The 27701-nt window shown below is 50.6% G+C and overlaps 1 protein-coding gene across 1 annotated transcript; it reads left to right on the top strand.

Annotated features, from left to right (window-relative positions):
* The first annotated feature begins 542 nt into the window (after nt 1-542).
* TIMM50 (translocase of inner mitochondrial membrane 50) lies at nt 543-27701 on the top strand. Its single transcript, XM_032228157.1, has 11 exons — nt 543-813; nt 1759-1900; nt 2459-2490; nt 13500-13521; nt 17887-17945; nt 18322-18441; nt 18772-18876; nt 21740-21838; nt 26036-26192; nt 26824-26930; nt 27076-27701. The coding sequence occupies exons 1-11, from the start codon at nt 577-579 to the stop codon at nt 27175-27177; spliced, it is 1182 nt and encodes a 393-aa protein (XP_032084048.1). The 5' UTR covers nt 543-576; the 3' UTR covers nt 27178-27701.

A 27701-nucleotide genomic window follows, 5' to 3' on the forward strand; every position in this document is an offset into this window, starting at 1 on the left:
ATAAAAAAATTTAATTTAAATTAATAAGTATTTAGATACAGTAAGCGCTAACTGTGCTTATTGTACGGCTCTATCCTGTGAAAATCGAGGGTTTTCTTTTCAGTTTTTCTTTTCAAAGGCACGTGTCTTGCTCTTCGCACGTGCTTTGCTGTCCCTTCGGCTCTTTAACCTTGTCACTTTCCGGGAAGACCAGTAGGGAAGAAAAGGTCCCGCCCTTTCGCGTTCTAGCCAATGGGAACTGCGGCCGCTTATTTCAATACGGAAAGCTTCGCGGGTCTTCACGCCCCCTTGAGTCGCGATTGGTCAGAGAAACCTGGGCGGCGTAGAGCTGGCTCGCGGGTTGGGTACCATCACAAATCCTGCTTTTGTGATTGGTCGAAGGGGCGGGCAAGTCCGGCTCCGCAAATATGGATGCTGCGGAAGGAAAGGACTCCTTCCGCTTTTCGCTCGCTTGATTGGCCGCTTCCTTTTCCCTCCACCCACCCCCCCGCCGAAGCGCGTCCCCGACACCCCCCGCCCCCTCGCTCCTGATTGGGCAAGGGCCGACGCAGGCGCGAAAGGCGCCCCCGAGCAAAGATGGCCGCGGTGGTGGCGGCCGTTCGTGTCCTGTCTGAGGCGGCGCTGACGGGCGGGTTGCGGGCGCTGCGGGGCGGCGGCGGGGGCTGCCGGAGGTGGAAGCGGGGCGGCGCCTGGGCACTGCCCGGTCGGACGTGGAGTTCGGGGGCTCCGCCGGGCGTCCCTCCTCAGGCGAAGGCGGCGGGGCCGGGGCTGACCGGAGCCGTCCTGAAGGAAGTGGCCCAGCAGCAGAAGAAGGTGAGGGCCGGGCAGGCCAGGCCAGGCCGTCGAGGGCCGCCGCGACCCTCCCGTGGCGGTTGGACGGCCGTCACGGGGGCCTCCGCAAGGGTCAGGCCTCAGGGGCCGGGGAGCCCGGGTTGGGGCCTCCGGCCTCGCCTGCTGGAAGCTCGGAGGGTTAATCATAGGTGAGGCCAGTGCAGAAGGGGCAGCCCAGACGCCCACCGGCCTTAGGGGGAGCTCAGAGCTTCAGGGAGCCTCAGAGTTGAAGTCCTGAGTTGGGCATCCCTTCATTCAAAAATACAGGCAGTCCTCGACTTACAGCCATTCGTTTAGTGACCAAAGCTACAATGGCCGTGAAAAAAGGTGATTTATATCCGGTTTTCCCACTCACGACCCTTGCCAGAGCCTCACGGTCACATGATCAAAATCCAGCCATTTGGCAACTGATTCATATTTACGGCGGTCGCAGCGTCACAAAGAAGCTACCTTTGCCGACCTTCCGACAAGCAAAGTCAACAGGGAAGCCAGATTCACTTTACAACTCCACTGGGGTGTGTGTGTGTGTGTGTGAAAATGACATGACGGTTTTTCACGCTTACAACCGTTGCGGTGGGCCGTGTGAGAACGGCGGTCACATGAACCACAATTTGGCCGTTTGGCAACTGGCTCATATTTACGATGGTTGTAGTGATCATGCGATCACGGGATCCCCTTTTGTGACTGAAAAGCAAAGTCAATGCGGAAGCCAAATTCACTTATCAACTGTCTTACTAAATAGCTGCAAGGATTCACTTAATGTTGATAAGGAAGATTGTGAAATGAGGCAGAAATCACTTAACAACTGTCTCACCACCTAAAATGTTGGCCTCAATTGTGGTCATAAGTGGAGGACTACCAGTACATGGTTTATGCAGTTGTGCCTTGCCTCCATTTACCCTTTTCTCTCTCTCTCTCCCCCTCCAGTCAACGGGAGAAGAAGATGGAAAAGGGTCCGATGAACAACAAGAGAAGACAAAAAAGCAGAATCCTGCCTATACAAAGAGACTGCTGCAGATAGTAGGCCTTCTCGGAGCTGGCAACGGCGTAGCAATTATCTACATCTTTGGTAAGTCAGCTTCCAGCCTATAATTTCATGGCAAGCCCAAGATAAAATCAGTACCGGTCAGTGCATTGTATCGAAGTTCTGTTCTCTGGCCTATGATCATTACCACAATCTGAATTGTTGCAGTTGTACCCTGGGGCCAGGCCTCTGCATAATATCTTCCAGTTAACAGTGTGTGGGTTGATGGAGTTGATATGTTGATGTTCTGTTTCTGTTTGAAATCAAACTATACATGACAGTGCTCTGAAGGCGAAGAATTGAATAGTTTATTGCCAAGATGGTTGTTTTAAGTCTTTAAGATACTGGTTGGGTCCTGTTTGTTGGCATTAGTGATTCTTTGGTCAGTCCAGAAGGTTGATTGATGGGAAGAATTGTATGTAGTTTTATTTCTCTATCCTAAACCTAGTTCCGTTACTGCTAGGAAGCGTGATGGGATGAGATCCTCAAGATTCATGTGCACATCTCCCCAGGCTATTAAATGGCTCCCTATTTCTCATTGTTGACAAATATTTCTCATTCTTTCACTCACTCACTCACTCACCCTCTCTCTTTTTTCATCAGGTCGTAATTCCATGGATGAAAATGGTGGGAAGGTAGGATGCTTTTATTATCTAAAGGAAGTTTTCTTGTTAGCTAGGTGGCTGCCACTAGAGGTCGTTCAGTGTTCAGAAGATGCTGGGCAGTCTAAAGTCAGATGTTGTAGCCTGTTTTATCAGAAGCACAGAGAAGATTAATTTGAGCTCCAAATAAGTTTAGTGTTGGTAAAAACTGACTAGGAAAAGCAAGCGATGAAATGTGATGAAAGCATCACAAGGATTATATATCACTGTAAAGCAGGCGTGTCTAACCTTGGCAACTTTAAACTTGTGGACCCCAACTCCCAGAATTCCCCAGCATGGGGAATTCTGGAAGTTGAAATCCACAGATCTTAAAGTTGCCAAGGTTAGACCACTCTGCTGTAGAGGAAAACTCCTTTGCACGCAAGCTTCCAAAATAGCAGTCATCTGTTTTTCATTACTGTGGTTGGTCCTTTAGATGGCAGCAGCCCTGAAAGGCCACAACTGGGAATGGAAGTTTTTCAAGATCACCAAGAAACCTCGATTAGACTTCAGCCCATTTATTCCATGTTGACATCCAGCGTTCTAGCGCTGGCCTTGTGCAGTGAGCGTGGCAGAAATTGCTGAGCTCCAAAAATAACAGCTCAAACTCCCAACCTCAAATCTGCCCGCTCAGCAGTCCTAGCGGGACTTCACAGTTGCAAAAAGAAAGAAGGAGGTTGTGTGAGCGGTGACTCTCTTAGTGGCATGTTTGCAATGTTCCAGTTTTGTTACAATGGCACTGAAAAAAGTGACTGACAAGCAGGAATAACTGCTGCAGCATCTCCAGGGTGGCATCATCAGAATTCAAGCACTTGGCAACCAATGGTGGCACTGTTTGTGTGTGTGTGTGGGGTGTGTGTGTGACAAGATCACCATTTGCAACCTTCCCAGCCAGCTTCAACAAGCAGAATCAATGGGGGAAAGCCAGGTTCACTTAACGACTGTGTTGATTCACTTAACAAACACTGTGATTTGCTTAACAATGGCAAAAAAGATCTTAAAATCAGGCCTCACTTACCAAACAAAATGTTGCTTAGTTCTGGAAATTCTGGTCCCGTTGTTGCATTTGCATGTTGAGGACTACCTGTAATTTCTTTGCTTAATACATAATCGTAAAAGAAAAACAGCTACCGGTATTTTCTTATTTATATTTTATTTGTATCCCCCTTTTATTATTTTTAAAAATTTAACTCAAAGCAGTGAATATATCCCATACACCTTGCTTCTCCTATTTTCCTCACCACAACCCTGTGAGGCAGATTCAACTGAGAGAGTGATAGGCCCAAAGTCACCCACCTGGCTTTCATGCCTAAAACAGGACTAGAACTCACCGTCTCCCGCTTTGTAGCCTGGTGTCTTAACCACCAGACCAAGCTGCTACTCTTATACTTTCCTGAACAATCTGTGATGATTTGTTCCTCATTTTTGTAGCTTTTATATCCCCCCCCCACACACACAAACACACACTAGCAAATACCCATGCCTATTTTTACAAAATATCTCTAGGGATGCTCCGTTTCTCCTCATCCCGATTCCGAACAAAATATGTGCAACTTGCAGAAAGCCAGTTGTGACTTGGAACAGGGAAAAATGCTTCCCTTTCACGGAGTACAGAATGTAATCAGGCCAGCTTCCCAAATCTCTTTTGTGCCACCGAGACAATATTTGGGTGACGATTTCCTGTGACATGATAACTCAGCCCTCAGCCTAGGACAGGTCATGAGGAAAGGCCTGAAGCCAAGTTCCCACAGATGTTTTTTGGTCCTGATTACAGCAGGCACATGTTGCCAGGGATGTGTGAAAGGGGGCTGATGGGTGCTTGATGTCATGGGGCCGGGGGGGGGGGCACTAAGAGGGAAGGGCCTGTTCGTCAGGGGAGCACTACACGTTTGCTAATGAGGCTGCATTTGCTTGAGAAAGTTTCTTTCAGGCTTCCAACATTTTGTCCAGATTTGGGGTTTGTTCTTTCATGGGTGAATTTCAGGGAAACAATGTCCTTAGCCTTTTGTTCAGCACTATAGATGGAAAGAGGGATGTGCTTAAAGTTGATATTATGCTTGTCCATTCTGCATTATTCAATAATTTTTTTAATCTAACAAAATATTAGGTCAGTAGTGACTGCAGCTCGGTCTATGGTCTGATCCTGGCATCAATACAGAAGGGAGATGTTTTTTTTGTATTATCCTTTCCGTCTTTCACCTGATCCAGTCTAGTTTCTTATCGACATTGTTGAAATGCACACACACACAAAAAACAAAATACCACAATAGAATTCAGCCTGTGTGCATAAATGCCCTCCCCACCCCCTCAGCAACAATTATGTACAAAACGTTGCAGCCTAAATCTTTAAGCATCGGTTTTTTTATAAAAGGTATTTATTGTTGAGCAGGGAAATGCAGGCAGCTTCTGCAGTTGTACAGCGCTTCTACGTTTTAAATTTGTGATGTGCCTTCTCTATTTATTTCCCCAAGTTGGTGCTTTCCAAAATTGTCTAGGGCGTCAGCATCTGGATTCTGCAACCGGCACACTTATCTTACAGGGGTCATTTTTTAATTGTTGGTTCCTAAAGAGATGCTCTCCGGTGCCCTTCGTGTGAATTGCAAGCCACGCGGATGAGGGGAGATTCTTTTGATCTGTAGCACAAGTCCCAAGTGCCCTTGAGGAAACAAAGTGTGAATTGCTAGTGGCCTTACACATCCCTGAGGCATTTTGAACGGCAGACTTAAAATACACCCACCCACTATCCCTAACACCTCTTTTAAGGCCCCGATTTCCTGATTGCCTTTCTCTATACTGGCAGCTTTGAAGTTAGAAGCTGCCGTTCTTCACCTTGTTGTAAACAACAACCTGAATTATCCTCGGAGGTGAGGACATCGTACTGCACTATCCCAGAGGAAGAGAGGACTTCTTAAATCACCCTGGGTGAATGACCCTTCTCCCCCAGCCCCCCCCATCAGTCACCCAAACCTGAACACGTTCCTTTCATGCTGCCCCGGGCCTTGGTTACTTCTCACCGTTATGGGCTTTGGGTCAGCTTATGGCCGGCACATGCCATCTGCTCTGGGTTGTTTGCGCTAACAAGCACAATTCCAGCACAATTGGCAACTGTCTGTGAAGTCTCCGTGGGGAGGAAGCAGGTTGGAGCACGGAGCCCCTGGCTTGGCTCTTTCCCCTTGAATGCAGGCAAAGGGACGTCTATTCGAGTTACTTATTTGGATCCCGGATTTATTGTTTTGACAAAAAATATCCCCCCTTGTGAGTGAGGTGGGCTGGGCTGAGAGTGAGAGACTGGATGGACTCCTCCAGCCAGCTTTCCTGGCTAAGGCGGGACTCAAACTCACCGTCACTTGGTGACTGGCCCAAAGTCATGCTTAAGGCAGGACTAGAACTTCCCATCTCCTGGTGATTGGCCCAGAATCACCCAGCCGGTTCCACCACAAAACCGCGGTCGACAAAAGCGCGTACGTGACGTCATCACAGCGCGACGAAAACATCGAGCTGTGATCGGTAAATGTAAAATTAAAGCGAAAACCTTACCCTAACCCACCCAAACCTAACCCTAAACCTAAACCTAACCCTTAACCTAACGCTAAACCTAATGCTAACCCTTAACCTAACGCTAAACGTAACCCTAACGCTTAACGTAACCCTAAACCTAACCCTTAACCTAACCCTAAACCTAACCCTTACCTTTATGTGAATCGGCTTGCTTTAATTTTATTTTTATTTCAATTTTTAATTTTTTTCGTCGCGCTGTGATGACGTCACGTACGCGCTTTCGCCAAGCGCGCTTTTGTCGACCGCGGTTTTGACGGGTCACGCACCCAGCCAGCTTTCTTGGCTAAGGCACAGGACTTGATCTTAACTTTCTCCCGCCTTCTAGCTTGATGTCTTAACTACCCTCATGTTGTGGTGACGCAACCCATTCCCAGTGCATAGTTACAAATGTTTGGCTTTTAAGTGGACTTTCTCTCCCCGCTCCCCTTTCAAAATCAAATTTTAAGAAGGGAGAACTGTGTCGTAACAATTCCTCGTGAAACCTCTATTTTTCAGCTCCTTCTGTCCCCATTATGTTTTGGATAATTAGTAGATGTTTGGTAGCTCCAGCTCATTTCCCCTAGAATTCTCTTGTTAATATGAGAGGTAATTACAGCGTGAGCTAGAGCAGGGGTAGTCAAACCTTTTTATACCTACCGCCCACTTTTGTATCTCTGTTAGTAGTAAAATTTTCTAGCCGCCCACCGGTTCCACAGTAATGGTGATTTATAAAGTAGGGAAGTCAATCAAATTAAAAAAAAGGAAAGTGCTTCAGTATCGGACAAAACCCCTACCGCCCACCATGAAAGCTGGAACGCCCACAAGTGGGCGGTAGGGACCAGGTTGATTCCCACTGAGCTAGAGTAAGTAAAGAACTTACATAAGTTACTCTCTTATAGAAGTGGGTGTAGAACATTCTCTTCCATTGGTAGCTTATCTCAAATAGTCTTTAAGTTGGACCTGCATAAGTGTGTCTCCACCCTGAGCCCCTCTTTTGGGGGGAAAGCCAAGGGGCCGGATGTCTAGAATTCTTACAAATGGCCTTGCTTTGAAGTAGCCCCCTGCCTCTCCCCGCCTGCCTGCCCCTTTCCGTCCTGCTCCGGGGCCATAAGAAGGCCCCTTTGGTTTGGCTAATGACCCTTTTTCAGGCTGCCTGTCGCATTCATGCGAATGGCCACAGTGAGGCCTGATGGCAAATGTGCCTGGTCTGAGGGCCCCGGCTGGCACACTTCACAACTGCCCGCAAGTCGCATGGCATCGCCTGGGCTCAGGGGGACCCGTCTAGGCCCATTTCGGCCTAAGTGGTTGCAAAAGGGGCTCCGGCTTTGATCTTCCTTTCTTTCCCACGCTTTCCTTCGGCTTCCGTGCGTTGAGAAGTGTGGGGCTGCTCAAAAGAGGCTTCTTGATCTTTTTTTATTACAAATTTCCTTTCTCACTCTCCCAATTTGCATTGATCTCCCGGCCTCAGTCTTGGAAACAAAATGTTGGCAACTTCTGAAAAGCTGTGCTTAGGGCCGCGTAAGTGAGCCACCCTGGGAAAATCCTGAAGAACCTTCTGCTTCTTAGTACATTTATTGCCTCTTGGACATTTGGGGAGAACGCCTTGATATCGTTCTCAAGGAGAGAGGCAACCTGGAAATTAAGGAGACACTTCTTAAACGTCAGGACAATTAACCAGCAGGACGGCTTGCCACCAAACGTTGTAGGTGCTTCATCACTGGAGGTCTTTAAGAAGAGGCTGGAGAGCCACCTGTCTGAAGTGGGATAGGATCTTCTGCTTGAGCAGGAGGCTGGACTGGAAGACCTCCAAGGTCCCTTCCAGCTCGATTCTGATTCTGCATAGGGACCTGAGTGGTGTGTTCCTGGCCCTTTCTTTTATTTGGGGCTGGCGTTTTGGAACCTCGTGTCCTTTCTGGTTGTTGGAGAAGACTCTTGAGGGTCCCCTGTTCTTCAAGGAGATCCAGTCAGTCAATCCGAAAGGAAATCAACCAGGACAGATCCTGGCGCTGAAGCTCAAATACTTCAGCCACCCAATGAGAAGAGAGAACTCCTTGGAAAAGACCCTGGTGTTGGGAGAGACGGAAGGCGAAAGGAGAAGGGGACGGCAGAGGAGGAGATGGTTGGATATAGTGTGATCGATGCAATGAACGTGGATTTGAGCAAACTCCGGGAGGCAGTGGAGGACAGAGGGCCCTGCGGTCCCTTGTTTTCAAAGAGCTGAACACGACTTGGCAACCATGACAATGAAATCCTTTCTCGCCCTCTTAGAAACTCCTGTGTTCAAGAGCCTGTTTCGTTTAGCAGATGTGGGCCTCTGGAGGGAGGACTGCAGTGTCTCTCTCTCTCCAGGTGGGGCCGTTGGGCTTCAAAAGTCTGACTGAAATGTGGGTAGAAAGCAGAGAACGACATTCCCTGGAAATGAAAGCTGATTTGCCTTCCACACGGCTGCCTCCTTCCTGAATTCAACCAGGCCCCTCTGGGCTTCCAAGTGCCCGTGTCCCTAGGAAAACCATTTTATCCGGAGGGCAGTGGGGACAGACAATGCCACTGCTTCCAGGGCCCAGTGTTTGCAGGGAAGAGAGACGGTTTTTTCGGTTGAAATACTTCTCAGCTGCATGGAATCCCTTGTTGACTGTGCTCCGGTCTCCCTGCACGGATCCTGCATTCCAGATCACGTGGCCCCGGGGATGCTGCCCCGGTTATAAGTGTGTGAAACAGTCCCAGGTCCCTTTAATTTCAGTGCCTAAACAAATGGCCGCAAGTCGGGGAGTCCCCGCGTGGTCCTTTTGTGAGTCTTTCTGGCTTTAGAGCAGCAGAAGAGAAATCGGGAACCCTCAATTCTGGCCCAATGGAGGGGCCCCGTTTCCCTCCAGACGGCATCTCTGCAGCAGCTCCACATGCCCTCCGCTTAACAAGTTTGCAGATGAACCCACTTTGGACACGGGTCAGTTGGGTAAATCTGGCAGCGGTGGCTGGATTTGGTTAAGGAGGGTGGGAGGGGAAGAGCCCCCCCAGGCAGCTGCCATTGTGTGGCCTGTTCTCCATTGTCAGCCTCAGTTTCCTGCCCTGTCAAGTTGATGCTCCGTCGCCTGGAACAAAGCAGGCCGGGCCTTGGGCTCTCACTGGTGCATTTTACCGGCTCTTCCTTCCGCCTCGCTTTACATAATCCGAAATTTCGCGGCCAAAGAAGTAAAGCAGAACAATGGCTCGTGAGCTGGCGTGTGTCCCTCAGCCAGGGATTAGCTCGGTTTCACGCGGCCTTTGGTCCAGGAGCCTTTGGGAAGGTAGAGCCCGAGACGATTAAAACCATCGCCCCTGTCTTCTTGTAAAAATGATCTGCCGTGGGATTGATCCCAGCGGAGGAGTTTTAGAAGCCATCGGGATTTCTTGAAAGGGTTTTGCAGTTTAAGCCAACAGCTGCTTTCCTTCTGCACCTGTAGATGAAAAGAATAAACTTCTTGCCGTCCTGATAGGATGGCTCTGTATTCACGCACTCATGCACGATCAGATGGGGTGTTTGTGAGGGCGGGGGGGGGGGGACCATTGTTGTTTTAAGATCTATTAAGAGCTATTGTCACTTTGTGTGGGTGAGTCTTTGGGGCTCAAACAGCTGGTGCTTTCAAACCCAGGCAGACTTGAAAGGCTGCATTGGCCAGCGAGTCTTCCTGGGCTCTGGGGAGAAGAGATGCTTCAGCCTCATTTCAGAATATTAGAGCGGGATTATTTTGACCCAAAGATTAACAGACTTTGCAAAGCTGAAATGCAGCACCATCCAAGTTGGCTGCGGGCAGATGAAATCTGTACTTGTGCAGTGCTGCTTAGCAAACTGGCCACCCCTCCACTATCTTTTTTCCACTTTTGATTCTCGCCTCTTTTGGATCTGAATCAAATCGCGCCACTCTCAGTTGTAAAAGAGTAAAGGAAATAACACAGTAATTGTGGGTAGCGTGCGAACGCGAAAAACCTTTGCAGTCTTTGAAATCAGTAAGAGAAATGGGGGATCCAGGCCTGTTCTAAAAAGGGCTGCCCATTTTTTAAAAAAATCTTGTGTCTCTTCTTCCTGCTCCCCCACTTGTTCATTCCTCTTGAGCAGGGGGGTTTCCAAGCCTGGCAACTTTAAGACTTGCAGACTTCAACTCCCAGAATTCCCCTGCCAGCACAGCACAGCTGCGAGTTGAAATTCACAAATCTTAAAAGTTTCTGGCTGGGGAATTCTGGGAGTTGAAGTCCATAAGTCTTAAAGTTGCCAAGGTTGGCGAGCCCTGCTTTTGGTCCCCCACTTTGGTGGGTCTGAGGTTTGCAGGTGCTGATCCTCAGAAGGGGTCCTCTACAGCGGGATGGCACGCACGCACCACCTTGCAACAACAAAATTGGCTCCTTGCTCCCTGCTTTCCGTGAGCCTTTTGAAACTTGGCGGCCTGGGAAGAATGGAACGACGTCATCCGTTTATTATGATGGCTGTGGTTGGCTTGCTTTCCTTTTGCCGTTTTTGGTTGCATATTGTTTGGTGACTGTGATTTGGTTGCTGGCCAACCAATGGTAGGTGCCATTAACTATTTAGACCGATGGTAAGAAATCCAAAGGACCTCTGTTTTTCGGCAGCTTTTGAACCTTTGGGTATTTGAGTGGCTCTTCTTAAGTTTTAACCTGAACACAAAATCAGCCTTCAGTTTAAGGCAGGCTAGGAAAAAGAAGTGATATTGAACAGAATAGAGCTGGGAGGGACCTTGGAGGTCTTCTAGTCCAGTCTCCCACTCAAGCAGGACAAGCTATTTCAGATAAGTGACTGTCTGGTCTCTTCTTCAAAACCTCCAGTGATGGAGCACCCATGGTTTCCGAAGGCAGCTTCTGTTCCACTGATTAATTGTCCTGTCAAGAAGTTCCTCCTCCCAAGTTGCCTCTCTCCTGCAATCGTTTCCACCAGGGTTCGTCTCAAGGCGAGTGAAGTTGGTCCAGTACATTGAAGGAGGTTTCCAGATTGAGCATCACCCTATAAAAGCTTCTTGGGCCTGCATGATCTCCACTGGCTGGCTGGGGACACGGAAGAGCTGCTTCTTACCCCCTTTGCCACAACCGTCCAATCTGGAGGTGTGAAGGCCATTTGGCTGGTGCACCAAAACTCATGGCTTGTGCAAACACCCAAGTTTTTTTTTAAAAAGAAACAGCGCAATAGGGGTTGCTTGCTTCTGGAAGAAGACGGCTAAGGCCCCTCGCTCTGACCGGACACGTCCTTGTTCCTTCCCCAGGGCTGCTTGTGAGGGCATTGGGTGGAGGATTCTGCTCCCCCAAAATCCTTGGTCCCTTTGGCAGATTGTGAAGCCCAAGGCTCCGAGCTACCAAGGCTCACGGCTGCCCCAGGCTCACGAGTGGGTCTCTAGGAGGGGCTGCTCAGGAGCCCCCCGTCACCTGCCTTACATCCGAGCTCACCTGGACAAACCATTTCTTTTTCCCCCCAGAGCATTCGGTTCAGGTAGTCCTCGGCTTACGGCCACAACGGAACCCAACGTTTCTGTTGCTAAGTGAAACATTGGTCAAGTAAATATTGCCCCTTTTTGCACCCTTTCTTGCCACAGTTGTTAAGTGAGTCACTGCAGTTGTTAAGTGAACCTGGCTTCTCTGTCGAATCTGCTGGTCAGAAGGTTGCAAAAGTGGATCGCATGACCTGCCACGCTGCAACCGTCATAAATGCGAGTCAGTTACCAAGCACCTGATTTTTGACCTTGTGACCATGGGGATGCTGCAATGGTCGTAAGTGTGAGAATCACGAGTCCCTTTTTTTAGTGCTGTCGTGACTTCGATCCATCACTGTATGAACTGTTGCAAATCGAGGACTACCTGTAGAGCAGTGTTTCTCAACCTTGGCAACCTGAAGATGTCCGGACTTCAACTCCCAAAATTCCCCAGCCAGCATTCCCATCTTCAAGTTGCCAAGGTTGAGAAACACTGCTGTAGAGCATCTGCAGGAACCCTGGAGCAAGGACTGGGTGGACTTCAACTCCCAGAATGTGCTATGCTGGCCGGGGAATTCTGGGAGTCGAAGTCCAGAAGTCTTAAAGTGGCCAGGTTTGGAGGCCTCCGCCGTAAAGTTTTATTCCCTCTCTTTATGCATTCACACATTCATCTCCCATGCGTTCCTTGTTTCCAAAGAGTCCTGGGGAACAGACAAAGAGAGATCCTCTGTCTGGGGGTGAATTCCTGGGTTAGACGGAGGCATTGTTTCCCTCTCTCCCCTCCGTGTTTGAGTCTCCATCATATCCTGGGTTTTCTTCCCTTCTTCTTTCCTTTACATTAAATTAAGTTCCTGGCTTCTGGAAGGAGGGCACTGGGCATGGGAATAAAACTATCCCCCAATTAGCCACGGCCTCCCACATCCCATCTTCCTTCCTGCCATCTGTTTTGACCTGGCTCAGCCTTCCGCTGACCTGTTTGCCTGGCCAGCGTGAACTCGGAGTCGCTGCCCCCAGGAACGTTTTGTAAATATGGAAGGAAGGAAATGAATGATAGCCCCTACCCGCCTGCCTCTCGCTCCACCCTGAGCACCGCAGCCCTAAGCCAGCCTCTCTCCCGGCTGAGTTCCCTCATGGTGTGACGAGGGCAGTTCAATCTGAGCACATCTGGAGGTGCCACATGGGTGGGAGAAGGCAGCTGCAGAGCCGGTTTGGTTTAGTGGTGAAGGCACCAGGCTAGAAAGCAGGAGGCAGGGAGTTATAGTCCAGCCTTAGGCATGAAAGCCAGCTGGGTGACTTTGGACTAATCACTCAACCTTGGCAACTTGAAGATGTCGGACTTCAACTCCCAGAATTCCCCAGCCAGCATTCGCTGGCTGGGGAATTCTGGGAGTTGAAGTCCGGACATCTTCAAGTTGCCAAGGTTGAGAAACACTGCACTAGGGAATGGAGAGTTATAGCCCCACTTTAAGCACGAAGGCCGGCTGGGTGACTTTGGACCAGTCATTAGGTGAGTTCTAGCCCCACCTGAGCCATGAAAGGCTAGCTAGGTGACTTTGGGCCAATTATCAGGAGGAGGTGGTGAGTTCTAGTCCTGCTTTAGCTATGGAAGCAGGCTAGGTGACTCTATGGTAGTCACCAGGCGACTGGGAGTTCTAGTCCCACCTTAGTCATGAAATCCAGCCACGTAACCTGGCCAGTTCCCCTATCTCAGCCCAACACACAAACACCCTCCAGTGTTGTTATAGTGGAGAAAAGAGGAGGAGGAAGGAGTATTAGGTAAGTTGACCTCCTTGAGTTATTTCTAAAAATAAAGGTGGGCTAGAAATAAACAGACAGGTGTGTTGCTGTGTGTCTTGTGTTGTTCCCTCCTCCCAGCCCCCATTTTGGGATACGCAGTGTCCCCTTGGAATCAAAATAAAGACAGGGTTTTCTCTCAAAAGCACCGTTGGGATAACTATGACCTGGATGACTGAGAATCTCCACAGATAAATTGTTTTCTCTCTCTTTTTCTTTCAGATTCCTGATGAATTTGATGACGGTAAGTAGACAAGACCGGGGTTGAGTTGAGGGTCAAGAATGAGAGCGAAGGGATTGCCGAAGTACATCTAGAGTTGCCACCCTTATGCGAGGAAAACACAACTGGAATGTTTACTGCATATTATTTGCAGTTGCAGAATTTAATCTCCTGGCTGCATTTCTTGAGAGCGAAAAAGAGAAATTATTTTTCAGCCGATCAATATCTTTCTCTATCTGAGCCCCTAGGCTGGGTCTGGCCGGCCTCCGCTGAATTGCGCTAGAAACTACCCTGCGAAGGGATTAAGCTCTTTGAACCAGAAGCTGGGTCGCTGCAGCTGTGACCTGGTGCCCTCAGCTCTTAATCACCTTTTCAAAACAACGAATATGCCTTTAATGCGGCGGGCAAGAAATAGCCGGAATCGCTTTTCCCCCTTGCCATCGGCTGCACAGCGAGGGGGTTTCTGCCCCCAAAAGCAACGGGCCCCTTTTCAAAAGCAGACGGTGGGGCAGATCTTTGCAGGACAGGAAGCTCTGTCCCTCAAACCAGCTAGGGTCTCCCCCCACCTCCCCCTCCCTCCTTGCCTGCCCTCGCACATAGCTGGAGGCCAACGTCCCTGGATAATGGGGAGGAATGGAGACCTTGGAGGGGGGGGCAGGGTGGCTAAAGCGTGTCACGAGCATTCCAGATGTCCCTCCGGCGAGAGAGGCAGCTGGGGAAGCCGTTCTGGGGGTCTTCGGAGGTTGCAGAGTCTCCTTTTGCAGCAGGTCCTGCCACGGCTTCTCCCCACTGGCCCCACAGGTGGGGGGGTTCAGGCATCTCCCTTTGCTTTAAAGCCGGGGCCTCCCAACTTGGCAACGTTTTAAGCCTTGTGGACTTCACCTCCCAGAATTCCTCAGCCAGCCGAAGTCCACAAGTTTTAAAAGTTGCCATGTTGGGAGACCCCCCTGCTTTATAAGGTCTGGCGACCCTCTTAGGTAAGAACTCTGGCAGTTGGAGTCCAGCCATCTCAAAGGCCCCAAGGTTGAGCATCGCCAAGTTCACAAATGGCACAACTCTCCTTGGTTGACCTCAGAGTTGGTTGGATGGAACTTCAGATCTGGAAGGGGCTTCGGGGGTCTTGTAGTCCAGCCCCCTGTTCAAGGCAGGAGACTTATTCCATGCCAGTCAAGTGGTGGTCCTGTCTATTCTTGTAAAGGATGGAGCACCCACAGCTTCCGAGAGCAAGTCATTCCACTGTTTAATGGTTCTCTCTTTCTCCTCCTAGATCGCATCTCTCTTTGTTAAACTTCCATCCACTATTTCTTGTTGCAATTCTATTAATTGTATAAAGGGATTGGCTCTTTTCATAATTCGAAATTCCACATTGGAGAATTCCCAATTTCTCTTTCCCCAGAAGGGGGGGGGGGGCCTGCTGCGAAATCGAAGGAAGAATCCAACCTGGGTTGGTCATCAGGACCCAGGGAATGCCAGCATGGGTCCAAAAGCTCGGAAGACAAAACCTGGTCTGAACCGGTGGCAGACCCAGCTTGGATCCTGCCACATTGTCCTGGGATCCCACGTAGATCCATTTCGTTCTTAGGGAAGAGTCGTATTCTCAGCTTTGGGAAGGGGAGGAGGAGGGGGGGCAGGAGTTGCCATGCGGGGCAGAGGGCCAGATGGAACCTGGCCGCGGCTTCCCCAAAGCAGATTGTGGTGGAACGCTTCGGACAAGAGTGGGGAGGGGAGGATCCTGGGGCGGATGGTGGGGGCTTCTTTGGGGGAGGCACAAAAGGCCGCCTTCCTCGGCTCCTTTCATCCAGGCATATGCGCTGACAGATTAAAAGGCATAGCTTCATTGTCATTCTCCCCCTCTATAAATTCCCCACCCCCCCACCCCTGTGCCTTTCCCTTCCTTCCAGATTTTTAGCCAGCCCCTCCCTCCTTGGTGGAAAAAGCTGCCCACGTGGCAGGGAACCCCGGCTGGCTCTGGGCAGCCTCACTTTTCCTTCCGGGGTTGTTTAATTCACAGAGGCCTGTAGGGAAGAATGAAAGAATCCCTTACTCAACCTGAGAGGTTATTTAGCTTTTCCTGCAAAAATCAGGAATGGGCTTTGGAGGTCTTCTAGTCCAGTGTTTCCCAACCTTGGCAACTTGAAGATGTCCGGACTTCAACTCCCAGAATTCCCCAGCCAGCATTCGCTGGCTGGGGAATTCTGGGAGTTGAAGTCCGGACATCTTCAAGTTGCCAAGGTTGGGAAACACTGTTCTAGTCCAACCCTCTGCTCAAGCAGGAAAACCTTATACCATTTCAGACAGGTGCCTGTCCAGCCTTTTCTTAAAACCTTCCAGTGGTGAAGTGTGAGGGGAGAGCAGTCTTCCAGGATGTGAGGGGCTGCCACAAAGAGGATCTTCCAAAGCACCTGAAGGCCAGGGAAGAAACGATGGAAACTGATCAAGGCAAGAACCAACCTGGAATTAAGGAGAAACTTCCTAAGAATGAGAACAGTGAACCAGTGGAACAGCTTGCCACCAGAAGTTGTGGGGGCTCCCAAACACTGGAGGCTTTTAAGAAGAGTCTGGAGGGGCACCTGTTTGAAATGGTAGAGGCCCTCCTGCTTGAGCAGAGGGTTGGGCTAGAAGGCCTCCAAGGTCCCTTCCAGCTCGATTCTGATTGATTCATGTCTCAATATTTGGGGAGCGGGTGGGGGGTTGACGGGGTGCCTCTTCCTGGGGATTCCACCATGGCACCCTCCAGTTGAGAGGAATCCTCGCCCCACCCGCCCCTTGCCCCTCCGTCCTCCCTCCCGGCCCAGCTGCTCTGCTCCCATTACCATAACAATGCGCCCCAAATTACACCCCATTCAACAGGCCTCCTTTGATTGATTGACTTGGAGCTTCTGTTTGAATAACCCTGGCGGTTGAAATGGGGAAGCCGAAATCTCAGAGGGATAGTTAACAGGGCTGGTGGGAGGCTGCCCGTCTCGCTCACACGCTCTTTCTTCCCCAGCCTGACCTCTGCTTAAGCAAGCTGGTCCTCGGAGAATCCCTTGTATGGTTTTTTTTTTGGGGGGGGGGGTGTTAGTGCTGCAGCCCCACATATGTTCCAGCAACATCAGATGGTTTTGGGGGGGAGGGCAAAGAAGAAACCAGGTTGGAGCTGCAGCCTTGAGTAATCACTACTGATAAAGAATCCAGTCTTCAGCTCAGGAACTACAATATAGCAGTTAGACTTATATACCGCTTCATAGGGCTTTCAGCCCTCTCTAAGCGGTTTACAGAGTCAGCATATATCGCCCCCACATTTGGGTCCTCATTTCACCCACCTCGGAAGGATAGAAGGCTGAGTCAACCTTGAGCCGGTGAGATTTGAACCGCTGAACTGCAGATAGCAGTCAGCTGAAGTAGCCTGCAGTGCTGCACCCTAACCACTGTGCCACCTCGGCTTATACAATTGCCCCCAAATGTACTTCTCTCTTCTTTCCCCTCCCCGCTTCCTTCCTTCCTTCCTTCCTTCTGGGGACTCACAGGTAGACCTCGACTCTCGACCACAATCGGGATCGTTATTTCCTTTGCTAAGCAAGGCCGGTGTTAAGTGAGTCGGTCCTGATTTTTGCAACCTTTTTCCCCACGGTTGTTAAGTGGATCGCTGCTGCAGTTTTAAGTGGGCCGAGCAGTCATTAAACAAATCCGGCTTCCCGCCTTGGCTTTGCGTCTGATGGATGGCCACAAATGTTTTAAGTTTAATAAACTTATACGCCGCCCAATCCCGAAGGACTCCAGGCGGCTTACATAAAAGACAATTTAAAAAGTATTAAAAAGTAAAGAAAAGAAAGCAGGTTAAAAACACAACACACTCATGGCGATCACACAACCCCCGGGACGCTTCAACTGTTGTAAATGCATATCAATTGCCAAGCCCCTGAATTTTGGTCACATGACCACGGGGATGTTGCAGTGTTCCTAAACGCGAGGACTGGTCATAAGTCGCCTTTTTTTTTAGCACCCTCGTAACTTGGAATGGCCACGCAAAGAACGGTGGTACATCTAGGATTTGTGTTTTGATTCCACTTGAGACCACAAAGCATGAAGTTTGGTGCTTGGAAATTAATGCAGCGGCTCCCTCACTCCCTGCCCGGAAAAACTCCTGCTTAAAAAGCAGAAATTGCACTGCTGGTTTTCGAGGGCATTGAAATGGATTTCTTGTAGCTTGAACTGCAGTTCAGGGGATTGGGACCAGCTTCCCTTGTACATGCCAGCACCCAGGAGCGAAAAGGGAGCGGGTGCCTGTGGGATGACATGTAGAGGTTTAATCTGCAGAGTAACGGCTCTGGGATCCAGGTCCCATCAGCCACGGGAGAGGTGCTGTTCACTGGTTCTGCAACAAGTTTTCTTCCCTTTGGCTTACAGATGTGGTGATCCTTCAACAGCTGCGAAGGTCGTACAAGTATTTCAAAGATTATAGTCAGGTGAGTTTCCTCTTCCATACATTTTGGGGGATTTTGGAACTGGAGTGTCCAAACATGGAGACTTTAAGACTTGTGGACTTCAATTCCCAGAATTCCCTAGCCAACCTGCGCAGTCCACAGATCTTAAAAAGCCAAGATTGGACAACACTCTTTTTTAGAATTTTTTTCCCAATTTTCCCAAATGAAAAACGACACCATAATGAATTCATATGCAAGTTGGCTTTAAAGCTTTCTGGTCTCCTACCCAATCCTGGTGAATTTTTTTCCCCCTCTTGGTCCAAACTAGGGATAAAAACATAGAATCCCACTCTCCCCCCCCCTCCCCAACCCATTCTGCCTCTTGGCCTCTTCTGACGGCCTCGGTTTCTTTTTCCAGATGATCATGGAGCCCACCAGCCCTAAGTTGCTGCCGGATCCCTTGAAGGAACCGTATTACCAGCCGCCTTACACCCTGGTCATCGAACTCACCGATGTCCTCCTGCACCCTGAATGGTCGGTCTGTATCCTTTCCAGGAATTGGGGTTGGGGGCATCGCGTTCCCCTCAGAGCCAGTGGGCACGGCAGGGCACTTGGTTGACACTCTGCCCCACCTATCAGCAGTTCGAATTGCGTGGGGCTTGGTGCTTTTCTTGCAGACATTTCATTGCCAAAATAGGTAACATCATCAGGGTTAGAAGGGAGCAGGCTGATTTTACCTAGTTAATGAAACGTCCGTAAGAAAAAGCGCCAGAGTATCTGCCGGGACTGATGGGGTTTAGTTGATAATTGTCCTTTCTGCCTAGCTTTCTCTCAAGGCCTCTCTTCTCTCTCTCTGTCCTGTCCTCAGTTAGTGACCGGCTGGCGCTTCAAAAAGAGGCCGGGCATCGACAACCTCTTCCAGCAGTTGGCGCCTCTCTACGAAATCGTCATTTTCACCTCGGAGACGGGCATGGTGAGCGCTCCAGGGATGGGCCCTGCCAGCTGGCCAAGCGGTGCTCCGATCTTCTTCTTCTTATCCCCCATTTGAAAGAGGCTTTGAGTGTGCAGAAAATGAACTTGTCCCCTCTATTGAAATTAAAATCCATTATTTATTTTTAACTTAACCCCTGAATAGATTCCTTTAGCTCAGAAGCCTCCAAACTGGGGCAACTTTTAAGACTTGTGGACTTCAAACTCCCAGAATCCTGGCTGGCTGGGGGATTCTGGGAATTGAAGTCCCCGAGTCTTAAAGTTGCCCTTTAGCTAAAACTCCCTTACGGTTTCCATCACTGCTGGGCCAGCAAACACAGTTCCAGGTATGACTGAACTGAGATTTGTGCCCAGCTGGGGGGAACTGGGCATGAAAGTCCCAGCCAAGGAAGGGAAAGGGGGGTCCAGCTTTGTGTCCAATGCCCATGCTGGCCACACAGATGCAGAGTGACCACAGGGGATAACCTTAGACCATGTCAGGCCATCGAGAGGGAGGGAGGGAGGGGAAGGTTAGCACAGCTGGTTAGCCCATTCCCCCTGGCCCTCTCTTCCTTCCTCACGCTTGAGTGGTGGCAGTGGGGTCTCTCCCAGGGAGCGTGCCACGGCTCATTTGAATGAGAATGGCCCCCTCCCTGCGCCTTGCAGCCTATTGAATCCGAAGCATTGCTGTGCTAATTGAGTGGGCCTGTCTTTGGGGAGAAAGCAGCACCCCGGTCTTTCACCCCCACAAGGTCAGGAGCTGCTCAGAGAAAAGGCTGCCAGCCTCCACCTCTGCCTTCTGGGCACTTGGTTAACTCATGGGGTCCAGCTAGGTCAAATCGGGCAGGCCTGCCCGATTTGACCTAGCTGGACCCCATGAGTTAACCAAGTGCCCAGAAGGCAGAGGTGGAAGCTGGCAGCCTTTTCACAACAGCTCCCTGCTTCTCTGTTGACCTCTGAGAAAACATAACATAGTCAAGAGAATCCCTTAGATATTCTAAGAATACAGATAGTCCTCAACTTAACGACTATAATTGAGCCCCAACATTCCTGTTGCTAAGTGAAACATTTGTTAATGTGAATTTTGCCGTGTTTTATCACCTTTCCTACCACTGTTGTTAAGTACTTAAGTTAGTAACACGGTTGTTAAGTGAATCTGGCTTCCCCTTTGTCCTTGCTTGTCAGAAGGTCGCAAAAGGGGATCACATGACCCACCCCCACCCCCCCCGGGACTCTGCGGCCGTCATAAATACGACTCAGTTGCCAAGCGTCCGAATTTCGATCCAGTGACCATGGGGGACGCTGCAATGGTCGTCAGTGTGGGAAATGGTCGTCTGTCCCTTTTTTTCAGTGTCCTTGTAACTTTGAACGGTCACTGTTGTAAGTCGGGGACTACCTGCAGGAGGCGACCAGGCTGAGCCCGAGGGAGGGAGGGATCGAACGCGTCATCAGTCTCGCATTTCTTCGTGCCCACAAGAGATCTCACCCCAGCTGCCCCTTGACTTCCACCGACGCTTCTCTGCCGCCAATTTGCTTTGACTGCTAGTAGTTCAGATTCTTGTGGAGAGCCTAAAGCTTGATATTCATTTTGAAGTGCCTGGACTTCCTGATTTTCCCCTGCTTGACAAATATCTGAGAAATTGTAAGGATGTCTCAGTTATTCTAAGGGTCCTCGTGGGTCTTCAAACTTGGCAACTTTAAGACGTGTGGATTTCAGCTCCCAGAATTCTCCAGCCGGCAGAGCTATGCTGAAATCCACACGTCTTAAAAGTTGCCAAGTTTGAGGACCTCCGTGGCAGATATTCTGCTTGGGGCTGCCACTTTTTTAGCCGGTGTGGGTGAATATTGCGGTTCCACCACAAAACCGCGGACGACAAAATCGCGGTCGACGAAAGCGCGTATGTGACGTCATCACAGCGCGACGAAAAAGATCGAAAAATGTAAAAATAAAGTGAAAACCTTACCCTAACCCCCCCAAACCTAACCCTAAACCTAACCCTTAACCTAACCCTAAACCTAACCCTTAACCTAACGAAAAACCTAACGCTAACCCTTAACCTAACGCTAAACGTAACGCTAACGCTCTAAACCTAACCCTAACCCTTAACCTAACCCTAACCCTTAACCTAACGCTTACCTTTATGTGAATCGGCTTGCTGTAATTTAATTTTTATTTCAATTTTTCGATCTTTTTCGTCGCGCTGTGATGACGTCACATACGCGATTTCGTCGACCGCGCTTTTGTGGAACGCGGTTTTGACGGGTCACGGAATATTGCCACCTGGGTGATCAGCGTATCTCCCACTTGACTTAATTTATTCTTATTTATTAAACTTTCAAGCCGCCCGTCTTGACTGTGCAGCCACTGTGATCCAACTTCTCTTAAGAAGGAAAGCGCAGGGTTAGCTCTGCACCCTCCTCCGAGTGGTCGGTTGCAGTCGGTACGCCACACACACACACACACACACACCGGTACGGGCGTACTGGAGCCTGCCCGGAGCACCGGATACCGTTCCATACAGTGCTCCGGAGGGCCCGGCCAAGCTCCTTACCGGTCTTTTAAGTCTTCGGCGCTCCGCGCACACGCACAGCGCGTACAGCACCTGCGCAATGCTCTGCTGAGCCGCTGGAGCATTGCGGAGGCTCACGGAGGCGCTAAGACGCATGTGCATACTTCCCGCGTCCATGTGGATGCAGGAACCCACCACTGGCGCACAGAGATCCTCAGAGTCAGGCCACTTTTAACGTCCTTCGATTTGAGCCGAAGCTGCTGGCGACACCTGCCTTGCCATCTTCGGAAGTCCTTTTTGAGTCATTCCGGGCTGGTCATCCCCTCCTGCCTTCTCTCTCTCTCTCTCCTCTCCCAGACAGCTTTTCCCCTCATCGACAGCGTGGATCCCCACGGCTTCATCTCCTACCGGCTCTTCCGAGACGCCACGCGCTACATGGATGGGCATCACGTGAAGGTAGGGCTGCAGCACGGTCGGGAGAGCCCCCTGGCCCCGCGTGGGAGGGGTCCTTTGCGGTGGCTTTAGAGCCGCTCGGAACTGAGGAGGCCAAAGGCTGCCTGCAAAACCCATGTGCCCCTTGGGAAGAAGGTGATAATACCTGGGAAACAAGGATACGCAAAGCCACAACTGCCCTTCCTCTTTCTTTGCCTTCCGCTGTTTTTAATCGGTTTTAGGCTGCTTTTGGGGACTGTAATGCTGGTTTTGGCTGCCCTGTTATGATGGGCCGTAAATTCTCCACATTTATCGGGGCCCAGGTGGTCCTTGACCACAGTGATTTTGATTTGATTTGATTTGTCTTGTATGCCGCCCACTCCCGAAGGACTCCGGGCGGCTCACAATAGACAAGGGAAAGGGGGAAAACTAGACAAAAACAACACTTTAAAAACAAAACCACAACATTCACAATTTCCGTGGGGCTGGATATTTCACAGCCTCCCCCGGCCAGTTGGAGCAGCCAGGACTTGGTGGCTTTGCGGAAGGCCGGGAGGGTAGTAAGGGTCCGGATCTCGACGGGGAGATCATTCCAGAGGGCCGGAGCTGCAACAGAGAAGGCCCTCCCCCGGGGAGTCGCCAGCCGACATTGGCTGGCAGATGGAATCCGGAGGAGACCCAACCTGTGAGATCTAATCGGTCTGAGGGAGGTAATCGGCAGGAGGCGGTCTCTCAGGTACCCAGGTCCGATGCCCTGTAGGAGCCCAAATTTCTATCGCTAAGCAAGGCAGGCGTTACGTGGGGTTTTGCCCCATTTTCACACTTTCTTACCACAATTCTTAAGCGAATGACAAGATGGCTTTGTCTTTGGGGTTTGAATAATTCACGGCAGGGACACAAGTAGCTGGGTATTAGCATCCCTGAGAATTGGTTTATTTTATTTTATTTATTTGTGTCCCACAGTGGACATATCCAGCACAATGCTGTACTCCTATTTTGCCACAATCATAATCCTGTGAGGTGGGCTGGGCTGAGAGAGACGGGGAGGGGGGGACTGGCCCTAAGCCATCCAATTGTCTTTCTTGCCTAAACCAGGACTCGAACTCGCCATCACGTGGCCCAAATCCCCCAGCCAGCTTTCAGGGCTCAGGTGAGACTAGAACTCACCGTCTCCTGGTCATTGGCCCAAAGACACTTAGCCAGCTTTCGTGCCTAAGGCAGGACTAGAACTTCCCTTCTCCCACTTTCTCGCCTGGCACACCTTAACCCCTAGACAAGCTGGTTGACCAGGAGCTCAGCTGGTCCGTCTCCCAAACGCACAGTTGGAGGATTCGCTTCCGTGGAGTCCAGCGGGGCTTCCTTCCAAGCAAAAGAGTACAGGACCCCAAACCTCCCTGAGGACCACCACCACCCCCCCGGGCCTTTTGCCCCTTGGGGCCTCCTCCCCCCCCCCCCCACCGTGGTCCCACTCTTGGCATCCCAGAATGCCTCCTCCCTCGACCTCCTCCGCTGCCTGTTGCCTCTCTGGATGAGCAGCTGCCTTGGCCACGTGCTCCACAGGGCGAGTCCCCTGGGCCAGCTCTCCACAATAGAGGGAGGGGGGCTTAACTGCTGGGGCTCCCTCGGACTGGGGGTGGGGGGGCAAAGCTGCCTTCTGTCTACGTTCTGCTCTGCCTCCCCCCCCCCTCATCACCTCCCATCTGCTGCTGGTGGGGGGCCTTCTCCCTATCTTAATTGTTTGGATTCTCCCCCCCCCTCCCCAAGTAAGCATCGTGGGGCAGAGGGGGGGGCTGGTTTTGTCTTCCTGGGAGAAGCAGCCTCACTCTGGGGCCCGTTGCATTAAAGATGGAAAAAGGGACACTTGAGCCCAAATCCTCTTTTCTTTTTTCTTTCCTTTCCTTTTCTTCTCCCCTCTCCTCTCCTCCCCTCCTCTCTTCTCTTCTCCTCTCTCCCAGCCAGGGTGGATCCTACATATTAAATGTTAGATTTATTTGATCACTTTTTTTAATACGCTATTTTTTCCCTTTTTTTTGTCATTGTTCGTGTTGAATGGATGCGTTTGTTTTACTTCGTTTGTTCGTTTTCCTGGTTTGCGTTTCACCTTTTATGATAAAACGATAAATAATACAAAAGGGAGAAGCCGGCCAGGCAATTAAAGATAGCTTGGAAAAAGGCCTTTTCCACTGTGCCGGGGAGGAGGAGGAGGAGGAGGAGGGGAGCAGATTTCTTCCCAGTTCCTTCCCAGGGCTTTGTCTTTGTACTGAAAATAAAGATTTGGAAGTTCTGGGAGCGATTTGTGGAACAGCCAAGTCTGTGCTAATCCAGCAAGGCAATGGTGAATGGGGGGGAAAGTGGGGGGGGGGGCAACCCCACGGAAAACTGGTTGATTGAAGGACTTAATGACTAACTTCCAGTTACATATCATTGTGTGGAATCTGCAGCTTATTGTTTTGTTTTCCTAAGAGCCTGGGACCTTGGAGTATTTTGTACATGAAAAAGGAGACTTCGCTTCTTTAGAAGCTGAGCAATTGAGGCAATTTTCCTTGTTTATTTTAAAGCTGAGGCAGTGAGCACATCTCCCCAATCGAGCGGAGCGTGTGAGTGTTTATAGACTCACAATACAATACAATAGCAGAGTTGGAAGGGACCTTGGAGGTCTTCTAGTCCAACCCGCTGCCTAGGCAGGAAACCCTATACCATTTCATACAAATGGCTATCCAACATCTTCTTAAAAACTTCCAGTGTTGGGGCATTTACAACCTCTGGAGGCAACTTCTGTTCCACTGATTAATTGTTCTAACTGTCAGGAAATTTCTCCTCAGTTCTAAGTTGCTTCTCTCCTTGATTAGTTTCCACCCATTGCTTCTTGTTCTGCCCTCAGGTGCCTTGGAGAATAGCTTGACTCCCTCTTCTTTGGGGCAGCCCCTGAGATATTGGAAGACTGCTATCATGTCTCCCTTGGTCCTTCTTTTCATTCAACTAGACATGTCCAGTTCCTGCAACCGTTCTTCATATGTTTTAGCCTCCAGTCCCCTAATCCTCTTTGTTGCTCTTCTCTGCACAGTTCTCTTCTCTTCTCAGTTCATTACTAGGACTTTTTTAAAAGGTCATTATAACATAGTGGCTGCATCCGGTCCAAAAAACCTCACTCACGAGATGCAGTCTTGCATCAGCCTTGAGTCTCAACGTGAAAAATACTGTACAGAATTTCTCCGAATTGTCCTTCGATTGAAACGAGGCAGGAGGGAAAATGGTGGAAGGATGTGGGAATTTCCCTGCCAGGAACATCGAAGGGCGGGCTCCCTTTGAATGCCCTTGGCCCACACGGAAGGAGGGGGAAGCGCATGCAGTCTCTGGCTCTCTTCCTTTGCTCATCCAGCTGGACTTTCCCGAAAGTGCTGGAGGAGCCCCAGGGGGCCACAGGGCTGGCTAGCACCCTGAAAGCCCCCCCCCCCATTAGTTAATTTCCCCAGTCATTTTAATTTTTCCTTGCCTTTACACTTTCAATTGTGTATTCCCTGTTTATGCTTTGATGTTTTATCTGTGCAGCACCCAGAGTGGGAAGGAGATGGGCGGTTTTAAAAGGAGGGAGGGAGGGAGGGAGGGAGGGAGGGAGGGAGGGAGAGAGAGAGAGAGAGATCATTTTTGCTGGCTGGGTGTAATTCTGGGAGTTAAAGTCCACTCATCTTAAAGTTACCAAGGTTGGTTGAATGATGATGGATGAATGGACGGATGGATGGATGGATAGACAGAGACAGACGACGTTGATTGGATGGATGGATGGATGGATGGATGGATGGATGAATAGATAGATGATAGAAAGATAGCTAGACGGACGGACAGCCAGACAGACAACGTAAGTTGGATGGATGGACGGACAGATGACATGGATGGATGGATGGATGATGGACAGACGGAGAACACATAAAGATTGATTAATCGGATGAATGGACGGATGGATGGATGGATAGACAGAGACAGACAACATATTGGATGGATGGATGGATGAATAGATAGATGATAGAAAGATAGCTAGACGGATGGATAGCCAGACAGACAACATAAGTTGGATGGATGGACGGATGGACGGACAGATGACATGGATGGATGGATAGATGGATGATGGACAGACGGAGAACACATAAAGATTGATTAATCGGATGGATGGATGGAGCACAAATGGTCAGAGGTCCCACCTGCCGCTCTCCTTGCTCCCCCCAGGACATCTCCTGCCTGAACAGAGACCCATCCAAGGTGGTGGTGGTGGATTGCAAGAAGGAGGCCTTCCGCCTGCAGCCCTTCAACGGCCTGGCCCTCAAGAAGTGGGACGGGAACTCTGACGACCGGACCCTCTTCGACCTCTCGGCCTTCCTCAAAAGTGAGCCTGGGCAAAGCAGAACACGAACTTTGGACGTTGGTTTCCGCCAATCAACGCCATTCGTAGTTATAGCCACGTCTTGGCATTTGTCAAGTTGGCACATTATTTTTTTTTTAAAAAAAGGAGGTGGTTATTTTATTTTGTATTTGGAAAAATTTGGAAATGGACACCTTCTCTCCCCCGCCTCTTTCCCCCTCCCTATTTCCCTAGCTTTTATTTCCATTTATATTTTATATTGCGATAACCTTTAAAAAAGGCAGCAGAGGCCTCGGTCTCAAGGGGAGCCAGAGGAGACCCTCAGCCTGAGCCCCTCTCCCTTCCCAGCTGTTTTCCCCAGAGGATCCAGAGCAGTGTTTCTCAACCTTGGCCACTTGAAGATGTCCGGACTTCAACTCCCAGAATTCCCCAGCCAGCGAATGCTGGCTGGGGAATTCTGGGAGTTGAAGTCCGGACATCTTCAAGTGGCCAAGGTTGAGAAACACTGAGCCAGAGGGAGCTTTGGGGGCCCTGCCTGGCCAGGCTTCGTCCTAGATGGCAGAGGGAGGGAGGCTTGTGCCAAGAAAGCCAGTCTGTTGCGTTGCTCTGCCCGGTCTTCGGGCCAGAGCTCACTTGTGGTCCTTCTCTCCTGCAGCCATCGCCATGAGCGGAGTGGACGACGTTCGCTCTGTCCTGGAGAACTATTCCTTGGAAGAAGATCCGCTGGAGGCTTTCAAACGCAGGCAGTCCCAGCTGGAGCAGGTGAGAGAGAGAGAGAGAGAGAAGGAGGGGGGCAGGGGGAATCCCAGGCCCTCTGGGTGGGGACAGGGCTGCCACGGCTTCCGAGACCCCCGGGTGGGCCGAGGAGGGGGCTGACGGCAGTGCCGGGGTCTCTGCCCCTCCCCAGGAGGAACAGCAGCGGCTCTCGGACCTGACCCAGCACAAGAAGCAACAGCTTTTCCTGGGCTCCCTGGCCAGCCGGCTGTGGCCTCGCTCCAAGCAGCAGTGACTGGAGGACCAGCCGCCCCCCATCCACGAATGGACTTCTCAGCCGTTCCTGCCCCTCGGACCCCCGGCCTGGTGGGGAGGGGCCTTCTTGGGGGGGGGGCTGCAGCAGGAGGGGCACAGACTTCGGCCCAACCTGGACACGGATCGTGGGCTGCAACCGGACACCCCTTGACCCCCGAGGTCCCCTTCGGCAGCAGCAGCAGCATCGTTTCTTGAGACCAAGACTATTGTGGGTGAAAGGGAGCCGGTCCCTCGGCCCTGGAAAGGGGGCCGCTTCAAGGGTCCGGCTGCGGGAGGGCTGGGGAGCCAAGCCATCGCCTACAATGCGCCCGACTGCAGCAGGAACCGAAAGGAGGAGAAACTCCAACCAGGGAAGAGGAGGAGGAGGAGTTGGCCTCCCCAGTGGCTCCCATCCCTTCTCACCGTGGTCCCATCGGGCGACAGGCGGTGCCCTTGGTCAGCCTGTCGGGGTGAATGGAGAGGAATGTTGGGCGCACTCCAAATAAACGGCCATCTTTATAACAA

The sequence above is a fragment of the Thamnophis elegans genome, chromosome 12, assembly GCF_009769535.1.
Source record: "Thamnophis elegans isolate rThaEle1 chromosome 12, rThaEle1.pri, whole genome shotgun sequence".
In the NCBI taxonomy this organism is placed as follows: domain Eukaryota; kingdom Metazoa; phylum Chordata; class Lepidosauria; order Squamata; family Colubridae; genus Thamnophis; species Thamnophis elegans.

Bases quoted from the DNA above. Each gene is read 5' to 3' on its own strand.
- TIMM50 (XM_032228157.1), top strand. From the start codon at position 577: ATGGCCGCGGTGGTGGCGGCCGTTCGTGTCCTGTCTGAGGCGGCGCTG. The intron at 1,901-2,458 runs GTAAGTCAGCTT...TTTTTTCATCAG, and splicing joins AGCAATTATCTACATCTTTG to GTCGTAATTCCATGGATGAA. The intron at 26,931-27,075 runs GTGAGAGAGAGA...GCCCCTCCCCAG, and splicing joins GGCAGTCCCAGCTGGAGCAG to GAGGAACAGCAGCGGCTCTC.